The sequence below is a fragment of the Geotrypetes seraphini genome, chromosome 5 (assembly GCF_902459505.1).
Source record: "Geotrypetes seraphini chromosome 5, aGeoSer1.1, whole genome shotgun sequence".
NCBI lineage: Eukaryota > Metazoa > Chordata > Amphibia > Gymnophiona > Dermophiidae > Geotrypetes > Geotrypetes seraphini.
Genome location: NC_047088.1, coordinates 221,670,463 through 221,692,911, shown reverse-complemented (window position 1 = coordinate 221,692,911; position 22,449 = coordinate 221,670,463). Strand labels below are relative to the sequence as shown.

The following is a 22,449-nucleotide window of genomic DNA, read 5'->3' as shown; positions in this document are numbered from 1 at the left end:
CAGCTTCATTTATTTCCATGATTTCCAACCACTGCATCTTCAGATGTACTTCCGACTATTGCATTGGAGTCCCCCATAATAATCGGTAGATCTTGTTTCAGCATTTGATCTATTACATTTTAAAGTTGTTCATAGAACAATTCTACATCCTCATCTTCTGCGCCTGTCATTGGAGCATATACTTGGATCAAGATGACTTTAATCGGCTTTCCCTGCAGACAGATTGACATGGCTCTATCACTGATAACGTTGCACCATCTTAGCACCATCTTTGAAAGCTTATTATTGAGGATGATTGCCAGGCCATTTTTTCTGTGTTTTTCATGACCAGAGTATCAGATCCAATGCTCTTTCGATTGAAAATGGCCCTGTCCTGTCCATTATTATGTATTATGGTATTGTGATATTAATGGCTTTAGCATGCACTGATGGTTAGAGTGTGCTAAAGGCTCAGAATCCCACAAGAATAAAATGGGCTTCTTTAGCATTTAGGGCTCCTTTTACTAAGCCACGTTAGGGCTTTAACGTGCGGAATAGTGCGTGCTAAATTGCCACGCACGCTAGACCTTAACGCCAGCATTGAGCTGGCATTAGTTCTAGCCGCGTAGTGCGGGTTTAGCAAGCGCTAAAAACGCTAACGCAGCTTAGTAAAAGGAGCCCTTAGGGTGCACCAAATTCATTAACCCACCTTAGTAAAAGGAGCACTTGGTACGTCATTCCTTTACCATGTAACTGTATAGAGCATGTACATTTATTATCAAATGTGAATCATTTGTTGGTTGCACTTACATCACTCCTTTGTGCTTGGTTGATTTTAGACTGTACAATAATAGGAGCATCTTCAATCGCGGTGAACTTTATAGTGTCTGGATGCTGGCGGTACTTTGTCTGTTTGGTGGGTAAAAATATTTGATTAATTTACAATAGCTTGATGGTAAAAAAAACAAACAACCTGTGTGTATTATTTTATTTGACTGCTACACAAGGATTCACAAGTATACATAACCCAGTGAATAGTTTGGGATTAGAGAAGCAAACAGATATGTGGAGAGGCATTTGAGAAAGGACGTTCAGCTCAGAATATGGTCGTCCACGTTACAACGTCACTAAAGGAAGACCATCTCACATGCATTTTAGATCAGGATACAGCCTGTTCTAAAACACATGTGAGACGGACATCCATGTGCTGGAAACATCTAGCATGAACATCCATTTTTCAAGCTGAAACAGAAAAATTATTACCGGGGAAACCAAGGAACTTGATTGGCTATGTGACAGCAAAGGAATGTCCATCTTCCAAAAAAGACAAGTCAAAGATAGTGGAACCACCACCCACAATAAATGCAAATGTTTCTAATTTCTTATTCTATAATTTAAAGGTTTGAAAGACAAAAAATTATCAGAATAAGAAATTAAAAGTATTTACATATATTGTGGGTGGTGATTCCACTATCTTTGGTTTGTGTTTTGGCAAATTTTTTGATAGTGGGGTTTTGGGGGGGGGTTTTACATCCTTTTTACTTATACTTCTTTTAAAAAAGGCTACATAGCCATCCTGCAGAGTAGAGATGTAGCCTGATGGTTAAAGCAGTGGGCTGGGAATCAGGAATCAAATCCCACTTTAGCAGTTTCTGACTTTTTTTTTTTGTGAGCCCTCCAGGAATTGAAAAATACCAACTGCATCTGAATGTATACTAGTTCAATAGTCTTCAAGCTTACAGGTATCTTACATATTCAGGTATAGAAGACATTTATCTGTCCCTGGAGACTCACAGTTAAAAAAAAAAAAAATTTAAAAAACCTGGGTCCTCAGTTCTCAGTCAATTACACAAATTATTACGTTACACACACATCTGCATTCTGCTTTATTAAGTATGTCTATACTCTTCTCCCTCCGTATTCGCAGTTTCAGCATTCGCGGTTTCGATTATTCACGGTTTTTAGCTTTCTGGCTCCTCCCCCCAAATTACATCAGCTTGCATAGAGAAATCACTGATTCCAAGCGTTTACAGAGAAAATCACTGATTCCCAGCACTTTCTTCACCATGTTTTGCCTCTCCTTCAGAAACAGGCCAGGTCTCCCACCATGTTATTCGCGGTTTCACCATATTCACGATGGTTTTTAATAGAAAACAGCAAATAACATGTAAAAAAGTTATTCGCGGTTTTTCAGTATTTGCGATTCTGTTAATCCCCTATAACAGCGAATACGGAGGGAGAAGTGTAGTACCTGTTTCACATTTAGGGGAGAGAGAGGGGAGAATAGCACTTGGGGGTTAAGGGGTTGTAATGCCTTAATCCACGAGTGGACGACTGCTCATTCAGAGCAGATTTTTACAACATGGATTTGACAAGAACCAGGTCTAAATATAGATGAGTTTTTCTGGGATTTTCTTTTTTGATTTTTAGTTGGATGGAGAAGAGTGCCCAGCCCTTAAAATAGTGCTTTGCAAAACAGGGCCGCTGTCGGATTTAGGTGAAGAGTATATATATTTTTTGCTTATTGAGAAGAGGGACAGTATTTGCATCTGCTATTGCAGTTTAGAAAAAGGTGGGGTTGGTTTGCTAAATATAGATGACCATCTTTTTACACATGGACGTCCTTTCCACTTTGGTAATCAGAGCTGGACATCCATATTTTGGGCCCTCCTTATTACTGTCCAGAACACGCCCCCTTGCCATATGGACATACTGAAGTGTTAGACGTCCATATCCCACCTTTGTAAAATTGGGAATTCGATGTCTATGCAATATGGACATCTAAATGCCAATTTTCAGATATCCAAAACAAAAATAGAGCTTTCTATATAGCTGCCAATAAAAAATGACTCTGTTGACTGAAAGTTTGACTTATTTTCTGACATTCATTTACATTTTTTAAAGTTTTTTTTGTTCACACCCTCCACAGTTCTATTCCACGTTTATGCAGTTTGGGAGCAAGGAGAAGGGATTTGGTGATACTGAAAATAAACATTGAATATTATGTTCTGCTGAGATAGGAGATATGTCTTGTGGTTATGAGCCATTTACCTCACTAATGATCTGTGAAGCCTTTTTGGCATTCTCCATCTCCAGGGATTCATATGGCACCCAGCCACAGCCTTTCATCCAGCTATTATAATCAGCTCTGTAGTCAACCTGAAATGCCATAAAGAAGAAAAGTCAGAACAGCAAAACGTGAGTGGGACACATATCTATTCAGCTTTTAGCATTCTGCCTTTGATTATTGGTTCTCTGGAAAAGGTTTTATATTAACATTTTCCTTACGAATGCTTTCTACGTATCCTGGGAGTTTAATAATTACAGAAATGATTTCTGTGCCAAAAACATATGAGGTACATAATTTTTTTTTTAAAACCGTCTAAAAACCCACCTAAATCGGCACTTAGACAATCAAAAAGACAGGCCGTTCAAGTACCGATAATCGAACAGAGTTTTAGAAGTATCTTAAACCAGCTTAGGCCTTTTCCCTGCCTCTGTGCGCTCAGAGTGAAAAGAGGCATTTTTGGAGGAGTGGGTAGGGCGGGATGTGGGCCGAACTAGACTTAGTCGTCCAGCAGTCATAAACGAAAAGTTTGACAGGTTGCCTGTGGAACGTATACATTTTGACGTGGACCAAGTCAAAACAGGTATAAGTTGCGGATCAGGCCGCTGAGCTGATCGCGACTGGCAGATCAAACAAAACATTAATGGCCATTTTTTTAAACTCTGATTTGGAATGCAGCTTTGGGTGGACACAAGTGTCTAATGTCTTGAAAAGCTCCTCCAGTGCATCTGTTATGGATAAAGTAAGGAGCAGTGCAATGTGAACAGAAACTGATATATCCAATGGGTAATGTCTATGTTATCCAAATCCCCCATGTTCCCTATAACTTATCCAATTGCCTACATTAAGCATTACAGTAAAACAGGATGCTGTTTTGTCACCCTTCATCGGTATGCCATACAGCAGGGGTATCAAAGTCCCTCCTCGAGGGCTGCAATCCAGTCGGGTTGTCAGGATTTCCCCAATGAATATGCATGAGATCTATTTGCATGCACTGCTTTCATTGTATGCTAATAGATCTCATGCATATTCATTGGGGAAATCCTGAAAACACGACTGGATTGCGGCCCTCGAGGAGGGACTTTGACACCCCTGCCATACTGTGTCCCTCTCAGGATCAGCCTTAGACAAGCTGTGCCCCAGGACAATAATTTCATAGGGGTCTCCAGCAGGCTGTGACTCAATGAGCTTCAAACAGGCTTGCAAACCCCTGTGGTTTGGGTGCCTAGTACCATTACCCTGGTTGAACATTTCTTTAACACTAACCCTGGTCTCTCTAACACATACAAAGAATGAAAACAGCAGAGTTAACCAATGAACAGAATCAAAAAATATTTTTGAGTGTGTGTGTGTGTGTGTTTAATGTAGAAAAGCAATAAGGAAAAAATAGCAAGAAACATATTAGGTCTGAGAGAGAAATATTATATTTTAAACTAGCTGATGCCCCGGCGTTGCACGGGTATTTAATTATAGCAATAACACTGTAAATGGATTCAAATAAAGATACTTTATAGTGGTGAATGAAATTATTTTTTTACAGCTTAATAAAAAGTACAATATTCAAATTATAATGTGAAATATTTGACAAAATGAATACAATACAACTAACGCAAAACGTGATTATAAACAACATTTTTTGTTTCACCTCCTGGAGCAAGAACATATAAATTCTTGGGTGAACCCAGCCCTAAGCAAGCAACATAGAGTTGTGGGCTGCGAGACCCCCAGAACATATCACCCCAGGTAGTGAGGGATCTGCATACCAAGTTTTGTTCAAATCGGTCAAGCCGTTTTTGAATTACTGTGAGAAAGGCAGCTTTTTACATTTTTTCCATTGACATGAATGGGTGAAATCTGATTTTCTGTTTGTAGCTCCGCCCACGTGTGTAGGTGGGCCGCGAGACCCCCAGAACATATCACCCCAGATAGTGAGGGATCTGCATACCAAGTTTCGTTCAAATCGGTCAAGCCGTTTTTGAATTACTGTGAGAATGGCAGCTTTTTACATTTTTTCCATTGACATGAATGGGTGAAATCTGATTTTATGTTTGTAGCTCCGCCCACATGTGCAGGTGGGCCGCGAGACCCCCAGAACATATCACCCCAGGTAGTGAGGGATCTGCATACCAAGTTTCGTTCAAATCGGTCAAGCCGTTTTTGAATTACTGTGAGAATGGCAGCTTTTTACATTTTTTCCATTGACATGAATGGGCGAAATCTGATTTTATGTTTGTAGCTCCGCCCACATGTGCAGGTGGGCCGCGAGACCCCCAGAACATATCATCCCAGGTAGTGAGGGATCTGCATACCAAGTTTCGTTCAAATCGGTCAAGCCGTTTTTGCGTGATCGCGGCACATACACACACACATACATACACACATACATACCTCCGATTTTATATATATAGATAATATAAACTTCTTTTCCATGTAATGTTCTTCTTGTGTTCTACTCTTACAGCAGAATTACGTTTCAGCAACTGAATAGAAGTAATACTGTAGATAGACAGACCCTCAATTACTTACATCACTCTGTAGAGTGTATGCCTTCTTTGCATGAGACAAACTAACACTGTCAGGAGGATAGGCATAGTTGTGGATCAGATGCTTGTAGTCTATATCGCTGGCAACAGCTTGGGCCTTCTTAGCTGAAGTGATTTCGACCATGTCCAGCGGAGCAGTATATTTGGCCTTTGTCTTCTCATAATCCTTCTTGTATTCGATCTGTAAAAGTGAATGCAACAGCTACTGCAAGGTTCAAGGTTCAAGGTTCAGTTAATTTGATATACTGCTTCTATAATAAAACATCTAAACAGTTTACAATATCATGATAAAATAATAAGGGAATCGAGAGGACAATTCAAAACAGAAAACAGTAAAACAATGGAAGGTAAGGAAAGGAAACAATTACAGCACATTCCAAGAAGGGATGATGGGGAAAGGATTGATATTCAGTCTGGTTTAAGCAGATAGGAAAGACTCTTGCTTACTTAAACCACACTCAGCAGTCTGGCTGCCAATATTCAGTGGCCCTTAACCAGTATCTGACCGCTACTGCAGTGCCCAGTCAGTCCCAGGATGGTCTCCATGCGAAGTCAGGGCGGAGCCATCATTTATGTGGGCACCAGCCAAATTCTGTGCCAATCCTACATAACTAAGTGGGCAGATAGGACCACACAATAGGCTGTCCTACCTTTGCCCGCACAGCTATGTGAGTGCCAGCTCCAATATACTGTAACTTCTGAGTTGGCAGCCGACCCTGGATATTCAATAATAGTGGCCAGACATTGGATAACAGGACTTAATTCTGCCCTCAGCTGTTTGCCGATGAGAAACTGCTGACTGCCGCAAGCTAAATATCGGTCCCTACACTGCCAGTGAAAGATGCAGATTGCAGGCCTGTCGCTTTTTCCTCTATAATATTACCAAAATCCGACTTCTCCTTTCAGAGCGCATTACCAAAACCTTTACCACACATTTATCATTTCTCGTTTAGATTACTGCAACTTGCTTCTCTCAGGTCTTCCACTCAACCATCTCTCCCCTTCAATCCATTCAAAATTCTGCTGCATGGGTCATATTCTGCGAGAGACCCCCACACTCACATTACCCTTCTCCTCAAGTCACTTTATTGATTCCCCATCCATTTCTGAATACAGTTAAAAACATTAAGGTACTGTGGATACATAATAATGAACTGCAAAGCAAGACAGTGCATAAAAAAAACACCTCATTATTACCTAAATTGAATAATGCAGCTTGTGAGGAATACTGCAAGCTGCATTATTCATAGAAAAATAACACCAGCATAATGCTACCATTGTTTTTCCTAGCCTGGAGAATCAGGCCACTCCTTAAAGGGGTTGGCCCAGCTAAATTAAGGAACCCTCTTCCCACCAATGCTCTTCCTTATCACTGCCATCTCTCCAGATGCATCCCCTCAAAGCCAACCCCCCCATGACCCCCATTGATGGCCACCCTTTCCACATACTCCTACCAAAGAATCCCCCCCCCCCATTTTCTTAACCCCCCTCCCCCACTGACCCTATCTTGAAAAATCTCTGGGCTCAAGTGGGGAAGGGAGCAGGTTCAATCCCTAGTCATCCTTGCCCCTGCCTGCGCCAGGTTCAAAATGGCACTGGTAACCCCTAGCAGTAGTCTCACAATACAGTCCTTTCTCGTTATTCACATGTCCCAGATTCACAATTTTACGTGTCTACGGTTGTACGCATTGTGACTGCTATTTGCTATTCATGCCATTGTGTTCGCATATTCGCGGACCTGCACTCTTAAAAATCAACCTTCTTTGCTTTCACTCTCACTTTGAAGTTTTGGCGTTTGCTTCCAGAAACGGCCACTAAGCGTCCTATGGAGGAACCTAACTCTATTTTTCCTATAGGATCCATTATTCACTTTCCGCAGTTTTGAGGTGCAACATGTACCTGCTGGAACCTAACCTCTATTTTCCCATAGATGCGTTTGGTTATTCATGATTTTGCGGTTCACGAGAATGACGAGAATGGACTGTACTACCACTAGGGTCCCTAGAACCCAGTGCCAGAAGGGGCAGAAGCCACTGGAGATTGGTCCTGTCTCATTCGTACTAGGTCCCAGGGAGTTTTCAGAGTAGGTTCAGAGGGGCTCTTCAAGAGAGTGAACAGGCTTTGGAGGAAAAGGAGGCAGCAGGAGGATCATCAGATAGGTCACAGAAAGGAGATATTTAGAAGTGTGTATTTGGAAGGGGGGGTAGGGTTACCAGACATCCGGATTTCCCTGGACCTGTCTGGGAGTCCGGATGGCACTTTGTCCGGGTTTTGAAAAGTTTCCCTTCATAATCGCATCGGGAAGGGGTATCCGCGCATGCGCGGATGCCGTCTGGGAGCGGGGCTGGGGGACGGAACGGGGCGTGACACAAGCGGAACTGGGTGGGCCTGGGGGCATGGCCATGGGTCCAGATTTTCCTTCGTGATCCTAGATAGGGTATCGGGGAAAGGGGCAGTTCAGCCACCATTTGCCAACCCCTTTCAAATGTGGCTCATAAGCATTACAGTAGGCTGCAGCTTTGTGACCCGATACTTCTAGGCAGATTAACTGCAAGCTATATTATTCATGTAACATGAGGGTTACTAACCTGTGGTTCTGAGGTATCACAGGTTAGTCATCGCAAAGGAAATTATGGTGTGGCAAAAGCCCAGCTTTTAGCACACCTTAATAACTACCCTTATAAATGTGGGTAAGTTTTATTAAACAGGCTAGAGGTAAGATACAAGGGTAGTTTTGCACCTGTATAACTTTCAGTGATTTTTCTCTGCTCTTTCTCTCTGCATATAGTATAAAAGTCATAAAGCTGAGAGCTAAATACCCAGGATGGTGGCTGCTACCTAAACACAAGCAATGGACTCAATTTAGAAAGATGTTGAAGACACAATTGTTTGTGGAGGCTTTGTTTTGAAACTATTTGGAAGCCATATTTAATGAGAATTTTAAGCCGTGATTGTTGCACTTTATTTAATGGGATGGCTACTGTGCAACTTTATTGAGTTTTTGCCATTAATTAAGGAGGATGATATTATTATGTAATTGCAATGTAACATAAATGCATTTTGTAAATGTATTGTCCATGAATTATTATGAATGTTTTTCAATTGTTAACCGCTTAGTTTTAGGCAGTCTAGAAATCTTAGAAATAAATAAGTCTGTTTAACCCTGATAGCTAAAAATGTGGTCCTAAATTTAAAAGGATAAGTTATCAAATCAAGTTAGGGCTGAACATTGGTTCTACTTGCATAACATTTGGTCCTTGTGTTCCCCTTCTGCCACTCCCCTCCAACCTAAACTCTTCCTCACTTTTCCTCTCCTTTTTGTAGGGCACTTAAGTAAATATGTCCCAATGTCTGTTCTTTCCTCTGTTGGGCCAGGTAACTCTGAAAGTTGTCTTCAAACTTAGCATCAGTTCACTGATGTTTTGAGAGGAACAATGTCCTCTTTGGGGAAAAAATTGCAGCTACAGTAAAACATTTACTCCTAAAGGTAGACTTTTGAGACACAGGTTGAGGTGGCTTTAACAATACTTACATCACTCTGTATGTGAGCCATCTTAACAGAATGAAGCATCTTGGGATCATCCTGGATGCTGAGGGCTCCAACCATCTTCCCTTTGCTCTTCTCATAGTCCTTCTTATATGCAACCTGCAGGAACAGCAAATATTTTTTCAAGCACAGCCCTAAATCTCAACTAGAAAGAAAAGAAAGGTTCAGGCTAGGAAACTTACATCACTTGAAATCCTGCTGTTCGCTCTAGCGGCCACAATTGGAATTGCATCAATTTTTATATCAAATTTCTTAGATTTTGTCCTCTCCCAGTCATATTTATACCAGGTCTACAACAAAAAGAACAATATTTATTGCAATTTCAAAATCAATTGGATATTATCCCCTCAATTCTACATATAGTGCCCAAATTTGTGTGCGTTGCCAAAATGTGCATGGAAATTAATTGGTTAACAAGCTCTAAACCAGGGCTACTCAAGTCCGGCCCTCGAGATCTACTGGCAGGCCGGGTTTTCTGGATAGTCACAATGAACATGCATGGGAGAGATTTGCATACCAAGAAGGCAGTGCAGGCAAATCTCTCGCATGCATATTCATTGCGGAGTACTTGGGCAGCCTTGTTCTAATCTAAACCATCAATAATTGAGTACCAACAGCTAATTATTGATGATAATTGGCATTCATTAAAATTTGTGCTCGTACCTGGCCGTGCGCTATTCTATAGGGGCATGGCCATGGGAAGGACATTGGAGTGTCAGGAGTGTTCAGAAAAGTTATGTACGTAATTAGAGAATCTCAGGAAAGCACACCCAACTTGAGCGCCAGCATTTACACTAAGTTTCAGCAGGTGTAAGTCTGGCGCCCAAAGTTAGGCATAGAAATCGGTGCTACATAATATTCTATACAAGGTATATGCTCTTATTAAATAGTGCTTAGCACCAATCTTTTTCAGCATCCATTTCTGAGCACTATTTAAGGAATCTTCCCCTAAGGGGGTAATTCTATAAGAAGCAGCTTAGATTTAGGTGGCAAGAAATACCTGCGTGGCACAAATGCACATAAGGCAAATCTCTTCCAATTGAAAGGAAGCTCCAGAATGAGAGGGCATAGGATGAAGTTAAGAGGTGATAGACTCAGGAGTAATCTAAGGAAATGTTTTTTTTTTTACTGAAAGGGTGGTAGATGCATGGGATAGTCTCCTGGTAGAGGTGGTAGAGACAAAGACTGTGTCTGAGAGGCATAGGATGAAAATGAAAGGAGATCAACTAAGAAGTAAGCTCCGAAAATATTTTTTTCACGGAAAGGGTGGTGAATGCATGGAATGGCTTCCCGGTGGAGGTGGTGGAGACGAGAAATGTACCTGAATTCAAGAAAGCATGGGATAAGTATGTTGGAATCTGTAAGTGAGAGGAAGGGTGTAGATGGCATGGTTAGGCAGACTAGATAGGCCATGTGATCTTTATCTGCCTTCATTTTTCTATGTTTTCTACGAAGATCACATAAATGTTAGTACTCTAGCTGATTACATTTGTTAGGAGGTGGCTGCAGTGGCGTACCTAGGGTATGTGGCACCCGGGGCCCATCATTTTTTGACACCCCCCCCCCCCCATGTAAAAATTTTTTTTTTTTTTTTTTTTGCAATAACCATGAAATGGAATAAATGGTCAGAATAGAAACAGGCAGTGAAAATTTTCTTTTATTGAACCTCATATATGTAACCATTATTCCAAACATAACATAACATAAATTATGTCTAAATTGTCATGACATTAGAAGTACATATGGAGTAGTTGCAGGCAGTGGCGTACTTAGGGTATGTGGCACCCAGGGCCCATCATTTTTTGACACCCCCCCCATCTATATGAAAAATATGATTTTTAGTACCAATCTACATATCGCACCACAAGAGTGTACCTAGGAAAAGGCTGCATCTTAAACACTGCAGTGAGCACTAGAACACCAACACATACATTGTAAAACTAAACAAGCCAGATCCCACACAGTCAATTGGTCCTGTAGTCAATGCCAACTGAAAACTATGTCTTTTTCATACACACAGAACAGAGATACACCCTCGCCCAAAATGGAATAATCACAAACTAAAAATAGAAATATGTAGACAAAAGTTAAACTGATCCGCCAAGAAACCAGACCCTGGATACAATGCAACACCACAAAAAACAGTAACACATGTCCTCTAATACAGTGCAAAATATAAAGACAGTAGATGTAAATTTGAAAAAACTGATACATAACAATCACCACTTTATAAATTAACAAATAAAAATAAAACAAATAATGAGATATAAAAAAATACAATTTTATTGGACTAATCCCTGTAAGCTCGGTCCCCATCCCCGCAAACCACCTGATTCCATCCACACAAGCCTTGAATTGTTTATATTAAAGTATAAAAAGAAACAATATTCTGTACAATTGTCAATTTATAAATCAGCGTCTTCTCCCCACTCTCTTCCCCATTTCCCTTCAGCATCCTCAGCCCACTCTCTCTCCACTTTCCTTCAGCGCACGCACATAAAAACAAGCAAGTAATTTTATATCATTTTCATTCTATTCATTCATAGAAATTAAAGTCTAGATAATGCCAGTCACATAACAAAACATGATTTTACAAAAATAATTCCCTGCAGTCAAGCCTGCAAGGATTATTAGATGTCTTTCAGCAGTTCCCCTCCCTCCCTCCCCCTTACCTTTGTGGCCAAGTCAAAATGATCTACCAACAATAAAATTTTAAAAACACAAAGCACGCTGTACGCAGAGAAAATGTTAATTATCATTTATATTCCGCGGGTTTTCAAAGAGGTCAAGGCAGATGACTTTATGCAATGTCACCTCAGTAACAACTATACAAAAATAGACAAATATTCCCCCTCCCTTTTTACTAAACTGCGATAGCGGTTTTTAGCGTAGGGAGCTGCGCTGAATGCCCCACGCTGCTCTCGACGCTCATAGGCTCCCTGCGCTAAAAAACTCTATTGCGGTTTAGTAAAAGGGGGCCATAGTGCAAAATATAGACAGCAGATATAAATTTTCAAAACGGACACATTTTGATCACTAAGTTGAAAATAAAATCATTTTTCCTACTTTTTTGTCTGGTGATTTCATGAGTCTCTGGTCCTTCTTCTGATCCTTCTTCTTTCTCTCTCCCCCTGGCTCCCCTCTTTATTTCTGCCTTTCTTTCTCTCTCCTCCTGGCCCCCCTCTTTCTTTCTGCCTTTCTTTCTCTCCCCCTTGACCCCCCTCTTTATTTCTGCCTTTCTTTCTCTCCCCTTGGTCCCCCTCTTTCTTTCTGCCTTTCTTTCTCTCTCCCCCTGGCCCTCCTCTTTCTTTCTGCCTTTCTTTCTCTCCCCCTTGACCCCCTCTTTATTTCTGCCTTTCTTTCTCTCCCCTTGGTCCCCCTCTTTATTTCTGCCTTTCTTTCTCTCCCCTTGGTCCCCCTCTTTCTTTCTGCCTTTCTTTCTCTCTCCCCCTGGCCCCCCCTCTTTATTTTTTCCTTTCTTTCTCTCTCCCCCTAGCCTGCACAAAGCCATCGTGCCGATTTCTCCACTTCCACGATTCTTTCCCTACCCTCACCCCCAAGCCAGCAGCCGATTTCTCCCTGCTCCTTCCCCGATGTCCTGAACTTCATCGGGCAGCAGCAGCATTCACAATTCACTGATGTTGCCCGCTTCAGGCCTTCCTCTCTGTCGGGTCCTGTCTTCATGAAAACTGGAAGTAGGCAGGACCCGGCAGAGAACAAGGCCTGAAGCCGGCAACAGCAGCGAATTGTAAACGCTGCTGCTGCCCGAAGAAGGTAATGGAGCACCGAGGCAGTCCGCTTCTCCCCCCTCCCAGCCGAACCCCCGCTGACCCTCCTATCTCCCCCCCCCCCGTGAACCTTTCCGACCTTCCCAGCGAGAGCAGCAAACCTCCTTCGCGGCTTTCTCCTTCCTCTGCCGCGTTACTGATGACGTCATCAGTGATGCGGCAGAGGGAGGATAAAGCCGACGCTACTGGAGGGAGGTTTGCTGCTTTCGCTGGGAGGGTCAGAAAGGTTCACTGGGGGGGGGGAGAGAGATAGGATGGTCAGCGGGGTTTCGGCTGGGAGGGGGGAGAAGCGGTCTGCCTTGGTGCTCCAAGGCCTGGCGCCATTACCTTTTTCGATAATGGCGCCGATGCTGCTTTCGCTGGGAGGGTAGGAGCGCGATAGGGACCGGGCCAGCTGTGCACCCCCCCCTAAGGCGGCACCCGGGATGGACCTCCCCCTCGCCCTCCTTGGTACGCTACTGCCCTGGGGAAACAGCCTGCAACAAGATCGCGCGATGCCAGAGATTTTTGCCTGCTTCGGCTGTTTCCTCCGCCGCGGTCCCGCCCCTCCTCTGACATCAGAGGAGGGGCAGGACCGTGGCGGAGGAAACAGTCGAAGCAGGCAAAGATCTCTGGCATCGCGATCTTGCTGCAGGCTGTTTCCAGACGCGACACCCGGCGCAGGGGGGGGTAACTGGACCGGACCGGGAGCACCCCCTCAGGGCTTGGTACCCGGGGCGGACCGCCCCCCCCCCGCCCCCCCCTTGGTACGCCACTGGGTGGCTGAGCACATAAATGATCTCTTATAGAATAAAAATTGCAGAAAAGTATGTGCCATAAGTTGATACCGCATACTTTGCCAGTGCGCATACTTTGCCAGTGTGCATAAAGGTAGAGTTTGGGCAGAGTGTGGTAAGAGCATAAATGTACAAGCACCAGTTACAGAATATTAGAATTTACCTGCATTCATGCAAACATCTGGGTACAACCATTTATACCAGCTACAGGATTGGTGTAAGTGATTGTGCCTAGACGTATGCATATTTTCTGATACTTGCACTGATATCTTGTAACAAAAAGTAGGCACCTATTTTTCTTCAAATAGATGCTAACTAGTGCCTGTATACTCGTAAGTTTGTATTCTCATTTTTAAAGTCCTCTTTGGTTTTTGACGAAAACACATGGGAAAGGGAAAGTTTAAAAGACCAGGGGCATATACACACGTTGAGAGCGTATAAAGATAAGAAAAACCAAAAATAAAAAGATAGATTGTTCTAGCATTGCTACCCTTCCCATTCAGCTCTTCTCACCTAGAACCATTACAGGCAAAGAAGTCAATTATTGCCCAGCTGAAGACTAAAGTGAGATTTGAAACTGCTAATCACAAGTTTACATTATGAATAGATGCTTTAGACGACCAGGTGATCTTCTCTAAAACAAGTAAGTAGGTAGACAGAGAGGCCCAAACTTACATCACTGAGGTTATAGGCATTATGTCTAGACTGGAGAATGAAGGGAGCATCTGATGGAATATGGCACTTGGATTTTTCTTGTTCATGCTTGGCTTTATAATTCATCTGAAATAAAATCAGAAGGAAGTAGGTAAGTAAAAATGCAATAAACCCCCCCAACCCCCTTTCATGATTGTGTGACTGTCCTATTTGCGGTGCTAGTATGTGATCTTGAAGGACTGTAGCTTGCATGGAATGGCAGATGTAGCTCTGGTTGCCTTATTAGGTGAGCCATGTGGGTCTTTATCTGTTGTCATATATATGAGCCTGATTTTCAGCCAGCGGCAGGCTGACCCCAGTTATACAATGCTAGGCCATATGCCAGGAAATGGGTGGAGGCAGCTGCAGCCCCCATGAGTTGTGTAGAGCTAGAGATGCAAGATGTGTAGCCACACATATGTGCACCATACATTAAAAAAATGGCTCTCTTCCTTCTGTCTTCTCACATCCCTCCAGCTAGGGTCCCCTCTTCCCATTCATTTCCTTATGCTCCTTCTCTCTCCATTCATTGGACAATTCCTCTCCCTCTTCCTATAGGTGCCCCTTTTCCCTCCTTCTTCCTGTGACCTCCTTCTCTATATTACTCAATTTTTATTTTATTTTTTTACCCCCTCTCTTAACTGCTCCCTCTTCTCAGTGATCTGCTCTTTCCATTTACCTCTCCCCTCCAAATAAAATCAGCTCCCCAATGCTCCATTTCTCCCTTCAGTCTTTCTCTTTCACTAATTAGAACTTCATCTTTACCCTTAAGTTGTCCATCATCACTTAATTTCTTCCTTCTATACCTTTTTCTCCCCTGTTCAATCTCCTGTCCAATCCTCCTTCACTTTCAATATCCATATCTATAATCACCCAGCTCAAATATTTTTTGAAAGCCCTTACCATACTATCCACTTTCTCTCATTACCTTTCCCTTCGTTCCAGCCTCCAGTAAAATAGCATCTACGCCTGACCCTGCAGGGCTTAAGTCTGAAGGTGGGCCATGGCTGGATCTGGGGCACCATCTGAATCTCAATGTACTTTCCAGTTCTTAAGCTTAACACTGGCCTCCTCCCTCCCCGAAATAAAATTTTGTCTTGAGGTTTTAGGAGGATCCCTCCCACTGGGCAGCAGGGGTAAAATGTAAAGAAGCAGCATCATAATTATCTTTGGTGAGAGAGTCATATTCATGATTTAAAGTTTTTAAAAGCCATCCCCAGTAGACCACAAGTGAAACCTATTCTGTGCAATCTTATCAATACAATGCAACTAGACTCTCTGATTTTATTATCTGATCCCATGAGAATATCAATATATATATATATATATATTTTATTTTTTTTTTTATATAGTCAGAGAACTATGGAAAGATAGGTCTGGAATAGATCACTATACACTGCCTAACTCTTTCACAGATTTTAGCCTGGGTCCTTTAAATTGCAATGATCCCTACAAATATTGGTTTAATGGGCTCTAGAAAATCTCTAATGATGGTGGAGATTCCTCCACCTCCACCATTTGGTAAAAGTGTTTATATTTTCTTGATGATGTCCAAGCTAAATTTCCTCACAACTTTTGTCCTACCAGTACCTCCGATGGAAATGGATACCTAAAATTTCCAATTTGTATATTAAAATCAAATCATTCTGCTTTTTTCTCCATTAGGCTAGGTAAACTCAACATTTGCTACCTTGTCCTTTACATTTGATTATCATCTAGATCATCTTTTTTCTTATTTTATTAAACTTGTACGTACATCACTCAGTTGCTTGGAGTTCAGCTGTGCTTGAACAAGTACCGGAGAGTCAGTTACTTGAGTAAACTGAACTTTGTCAGGATGCTGTCTGTAGACAGGCTAGAAAAAAAAGGGGGAAAATATTAGAAACTTAAATCTTTTAGAGAAAAAGTAATTACATATAAACTACACTGCATGGAAAAGATAGGGTTCAAGTTCAAGTTCAAGTTTATTAAAATTTGATATTCCACCTTATCATGTATTTCAAGATGGTTATACATTTTAAAATAGGGTAAAAACAGATATTACAATTTAACATAACTTTAACAAAATAAACATACATGATTAGACAAACGGATTAGACAAAACAATAACATACACGATTGGACAAACGTGTACGAGTGGAAAAAAGGGGAGAACTACAATGATTAAAGAAAAGTAAACTATAAAGGTATAAACAAAAGGATGAGGTTAAGAACAAGTAAGTCCAATACAAGCGGTCTCATAAAGGATTAAAAAAAGGACATTTACACTTGAAAGGCATCTTTGAAAAGGAATGTCTTAAGAAAAGATTTAAATTTCTCAAGATTAGTTATCTCTCTTAGAGCATTTGGTGCCGAATTCCAGAGAGTAGGGGCTACTACTGAAAAGATAGTGTTTCTTCTAGTGTTAATGTGGTTCAAGGATGGGATTGCTAATAAATTTTGCTCCGAGGAACGAAGATAACGCAATGCGGCGTACAGTATCAAAAATTTATTAATGAATTCTGGCTGTCCAGTGTTTCTTGTTTTAAAAATCAATATTAGAGTTTTATAAATGACACGGTGATAAATGGGAAGCCAATGGTTGAAATTCAGTTGGCGGTGGTGAGCGTTTTTGTAGCCGCAGCCAGGGTTATTCCTGGATAGTCAATGCTGGGCCAGAGAAGAAGAGTGCAAGTGTGTGACGGGAAGGGGAGCAGTAAAAAGAAAACATGTGAGTGAATGTAGAGGATATGGATACGAGAAAGCAGGAGATTCAGTGACTCTAAGTGCATCGTGGGGAGGAAGGAGGAATTTAAGAAGAAAGAAAATCTATGCAATACAGAAGCCCCCTGCTGTTGTACTTCAGTCTCCCCAAACGAGTCCAGAGCAGATGCTGAGAAATAAAGCAGAAGGCTCCTGAGAAAGATTCAAAACAGGGCAAGTCCATAAAGTCTGCTATAATACATTGAGATAAGTAACAGTTGTTGCTACGCATTCGAGTTAAAGTGATTTCTGTTTATCGCACCTCTTATTGGAGCACATTAAATTGTTTATGCATACTCAACATTCAGCATAATATCTTTTCACAACCACAAAGCAGATCTCCATTTTCTTCCTAAGCTCAGGACTGGTCAGAATTTTCTAACTACTGAATCACTTTGCACATTATTCTATGCATTTTTAAATTCAAAATACGATTACTGCAGCACTATGCTGGTATAACGAAAACTAACCTTAAATGCTTACAGACTCTTCAAAACACTGCAGCAAGACTACTTTGTTGTGCAAAATGATATGATCATGCTACCCCTCTACCAAAACAACTCCATTGGTTGCCCATGGCATGTAGGATTCAATAAAGTTTTATATTCTGCTATCCCTACATATCTATCAGCACTCATTGTTCCATATACACCTTCTCGTATATTATGATCATTAAGAGACAACAGGCTTGTTCTTCCTCATCCTTCTAAGGCCAAATGGGAATTCTCCAGAAATTCAGCGTTTTATATTATTGCACTAACCCTTTAGTAAAGAACGCACCCAACTCTATATCACTTTACATTTCTGCTGCATTGAAGACATCTGTTTGAAAAACTTTTTTCATTATACTGAGTACCCTGATTAATGGGAGGGCATGGATGCACAGTATTGGAGCTTTAGCTTATGAGAGAATGCCAACCTTTGAATGATTGGTTCTTTGCTTTATTTAAAGAAATTTGGCTTTTAATTCATTTTATATTTTGTTTTAATGTACACCACCTTGACTTGTTTTTCAAAAAAAAAAAAAAGGCAGTACATTAAATTTAATAAATGATAAACAATAAAGCTAGTGATATTTCAGTGTTTGCTGCTATTATTGTCAGATAGTCTTTTCAACTTAGCATAGAAGAGAGTCAAATCTGAAAACTGCATTGCACACATACATCTTTAATCTTGTCCAAATTCTTGACTGCTTCATACTCCTGGGTGATCGTTTGTGGGAAGAAACATCTGGCCTTGTCATCTTCATACTCTGCTTTGTAGATTTTCTAGAGGATGTGGAACAGAAAGAATTAGGGTCGATTTTATCAAAGACTGTCAGTTTTCCTGAAATGAGCAAAACCTGAAATGATGTAATTATTAACTTTCCCCTCCCGCTTCACCCCCAAGCTCATGTTCGTATCTGTAATTTGTCCACTTAATGTCCATATTTCCCCTCCCCTATAATAATTTATTTTAACCTTTCATTTTTAGCATTGTAATCCGGCCAGGTGCAAGTCAATGGTCTGTATATTAAAATTAATTAAACTTGAAACTTGAACCTCAGCAGGGCCATTTGCTAATGGTTAATATAGGTTAATCTCTATTACTCTATCACATTACAACAAATGGGCTGTATTCCGGGGATCACATACATCAAATAACCACAAATACCCTGGATTGTTTTCAAAATTTTGACTTTTAACTTTTATTCAGATCCTCTGCAGACTCATTCATGAGTTTTTTTGTTATGGCAAACAATTATCCGAACAATTCTGCTCTTCATTGGATCATTTTTTTTGTTTTTTATATATTCAAATTTTACTTATTTCAATCAATAATTTATAACACTGTGTGATAAAAAGCTCACTTATCTGTTTAGGCTCAATGCAAGGAGCGCCTCTCCCAACACGATCATCTTTCAATATAAACTTCTTCAGGGTCGAGGCTCCTTATACATTGGTCTCCAAACCACACTTCACCACATCGGCTATGTTTGCATTTTTTTTGGGGGGGAGGGGTAGTTTAAACTGCGTTCTACAATGTCAGGTAGTAGGGGGGAAAAGTTAAAAGTCAAAATTATGAAAAAAATCTGGGGTTCTTGTGGTTATTTAAGATACACTAATGGCATTAGAACTTGTTATCTGCTGCAGGTCTCACTGAATCCTATAAGCACTGTAGCGATACGTACATCACTTCTCAGTGATCCGACTTTTAGGCAGTGCAGCATGTGTGGATCTTCAAAGCTGCCTATGTAACGCCCCAAAACTTCCTGCTGATATTTATCCTTGTAGTGAATCTGCAAAGAAGAAAAGATTCACTGAACTTCTAATATCTATATATTATACACACACATAAGATAAAAATGAAAAGAAAAAAAAAACTACTTACATCATTAAAGTTTTTCAAAACGATATCCAGTTGATACTGGGGTGTTTCACAGTAATTAATGCTTTTTCCTTTTGTTTTCTCATAGTTTTCTTTGTATAACAGCTTTAAAATAAAAAGAAAGGTTTTTATATGCACAATTAGTAACCTTCTAAGCAGCTAAACGTAGATTCACACAGCACAACTATTTAGCCGCTTAGTAGAACAAATCATCACTGCCTGCTCTCTCTTCAGCTCAATTAAATAGACCCTATAATCCTCTATATTAAACCCTCAGTTCTGAGATTCTCAGCCACTTTAATACTTGTATTAAAGGCTGAGGTATGAGACACAGATTAACTTGGCTTTAGTCATACTTACATCACTCTGTATTTTAGCTACTTTCATAGAATGGAGCATCTTGGGATCATCCTGAACGCTGAGGGCTCCAACCAACTTCCCTTTGCTCTTCTCATAGTCCTTCTTATACGCAACCTGCAGGAACAGCAAATATTTTTTCAAATACAGCCCCAAATCTTGATTAAAAATAACTTTTATAACATTTGTGAACTTACTTCATATTCTATAGAATTTTATTTGATATTAATTTCTATCATAACAACTAACCCCCTCTTTTACTAAGGCGCGCTAACCGGTTAGCGCGTGCTAAACGCTAACACGTCCATAGACTAACATGCATGCATTAGTATTTAGCGTGCGCTAATCGGTTAGCGCACCTTAGTAAAAGAGGGCCTAAGAATGCAGCCGCTTGTTCTTATTACTGTTGTTTATTTCTTATTGGTTAAGATTCCTTTTGTATTTCTGTTGTAAATTTAATAAAATTTAATTTTTAAAAAATCCTTATTTCAAGATTCATCATTTTTGGACTATAATGTATCTTAAATAGAAAACTCTCTTTCGATAGATTTTTCCTCAAAAATGTATTTAAAAATCCAATTTAAATAAAACCCAAAATCTCTGATTTTTTTTTTGTTTTTAAATCATTGATTTTTATCCACCCTGCTGGTAAATAAAAACCACTTGCATTATAACAAAAAATATATAAATACAAATTTAAAGATTCACTCTAGGGGACCTACATCACTTGAAATCCTGCTGTTCGCTTTAGCCACCACAAGTGGAATTGCATCGATTTTTATATCAAATTTCTTAGATTTTGTTGTCTCCCAGTCATATTTATACCATGTCTAAAACAAAAGAAAAAAATTAATGTTAAATTAAAAATGATGTGGGCACTAAACAATAGGACACAAGTTTCCCTTCCCCCAACAAAAATAAGTCAGTATGAATGGAAAATTATTCATGTAACCCCTTAATAAACATGCATAATAGAGATCAGCATGCATTACATCACTTGTATGCAAATTCATTTTATGCATATTCATTGTGAATATCCTGAACAGTCAACTCATTAAGGGATAATCGAGGGCAGTACTGAAACTTTCATGTTCGAAAGCTGTTACATCTCCAATACAACTCCGCTCACCTAGAAGTTTGCTAATGCCCAATCTGAAAGCTGTTCATTTTGGCCACCTTGGAAGCATAAATGGCTGAGAAAAAGGTCAAGGTGAGATTTGAAACTGCTAACTACAAAATTACATAATTAGAAAGTCAAGTAATCTCCTCTAAAACAAGCAGGTAGGTAGATAGACAAACAGCCAGCCATCTAGGCCCATACTTACATCACTGAGGTTATAGGCATTATGTCTAGACTGGAGAATGAAGGGAGCGTCTGATGGAATATGGCACTTGGATTTTTCTTGTTCATGTTTGGCTTTATAATTCATCTGAAATAAAATCAGAAGGCAAGTAGGTGTGTGAGAAGGATAAAACTTGTGACTTTTTTCAAAAGCTTTAGGGTCAATAAGCAGGGTTAGCAAATCATCTCTGAACTTTTTAAAAATGCACTGCAATGTTTCAGATGTAAGGAATGCCAGTTGTGCTTTTTCCTTGTGCCATGCTACTCTGAATTGCCTCAGATACTAAAATGCCTGTTTACTAAAATACATCAGTGGATTAACAACCTTAAATAGTGAAGCATGCTTTTACAATATCAATAACCTAGGAAAAAATAGGCCATAATTTTAATGAGCTACAGCAAATGCAAATTCATGTAAAGCTGATCATTAACATTAAAAGTCACCTTTAAAGGAGGATTCTTTGCATAACTCAGCGGCTCATACCATAAATTAACTACACCTTAGGACATTTCGTGGCCTTGCCATCCCTGTCCTCCCAGTGTGTAGAAAGAGTCATTTTTGGGCCACTTTACCCAAATCCGGTGAATAACAACAACTTTTCTAATACAGATATTTTGATTTGTGAAGTACCAAATTGTTTGCATGGCTGGACAGCTATTTTGAAGCAGACAGTTTGAACATTGTGGAACACTGACATTCAAATATTTTATAAAAATTAAAGTATTTGAACTAAAGGATTTGATAGGCACTATTTGAGCACTGAGGGAGGATGTGTGATGGAAGTGTGAGCCAATAGTTTTAGCCATGCTATGGTATATTTAAAACACAAGGCTCTTTGAATCTTAGATACAGTTCATATGATTGACATCCTCCCTCTTTTTAACTTAATTATTTATATATATTATCATTTTTCGATATTGTAAGGAATTTTTTTGGGTGGATGGGGGAGAGGCTTTTGTTTTGACTTGGTTTTTTTCAGTACATTACCTCAATCATTTTCAGTTTTGGCTGTTCTGGAAATATTATGAACTGACAGGAATGAGCAGTATTATTATTACCTTTCGGGTACTCCAATATAAAAGCCAGAAACTCACTCACAAGCATGACAACAGAATAATAATATGGTGCTAAAAGATAGCAAATAACTCCAATGTGTGCCAAGCTTTAGGACTAGATATACTAAAATGAATGTACTCAATTAACGAGACTTATTAGTAAAATTTGTCCTATTATATAAAACATTCACC

General features: G+C 40.2%; 1 protein-coding gene across 23 annotated transcripts in view; it reads right to left on the bottom strand.

Annotated features, from left to right (window-relative positions):
• NEB (nebulin) overlaps positions 1 to 22,449 on the bottom strand; it is a 419,697-nt gene that overhangs the window by 319,997 nt on the left and 77,251 nt on the right. For all 23 annotated transcript variants that reach the window (XM_033944892.1, XM_033944897.1, XM_033944903.1 and 20 more), the window contains 13 exons: positions 21,185 to 21,289; positions 20,582 to 20,689; positions 19,863 to 19,976; positions 19,506 to 19,607; positions 19,306 to 19,413; positions 18,299 to 18,403; positions 16,150 to 16,248; positions 14,376 to 14,480; positions 9,319 to 9,426; positions 9,122 to 9,235; positions 5,573 to 5,770; positions 3,031 to 3,138; positions 790 to 888 (listed from right to left, as the gene is read on the bottom strand). In XM_033944892.1, coding sequence (XP_033800783.1) covers positions 790 to 888; positions 3,031 to 3,138; positions 5,573 to 5,770; positions 9,122 to 9,235; positions 9,319 to 9,426; positions 14,376 to 14,480; positions 16,150 to 16,248; positions 18,299 to 18,403; positions 19,306 to 19,413; positions 19,506 to 19,607; positions 19,863 to 19,976; positions 20,582 to 20,689; positions 21,185 to 21,289 — 1,473 coding nt within the window. The remainder of the gene's footprint in view (positions 1 to 789; positions 889 to 3,030; positions 3,139 to 5,572; positions 5,771 to 9,121; positions 9,236 to 9,318; positions 9,427 to 14,375; positions 14,481 to 16,149; positions 16,249 to 18,298; positions 18,404 to 19,305; positions 19,414 to 19,505; positions 19,608 to 19,862; positions 19,977 to 20,581; positions 20,690 to 21,184; positions 21,290 to 22,449) is intronic.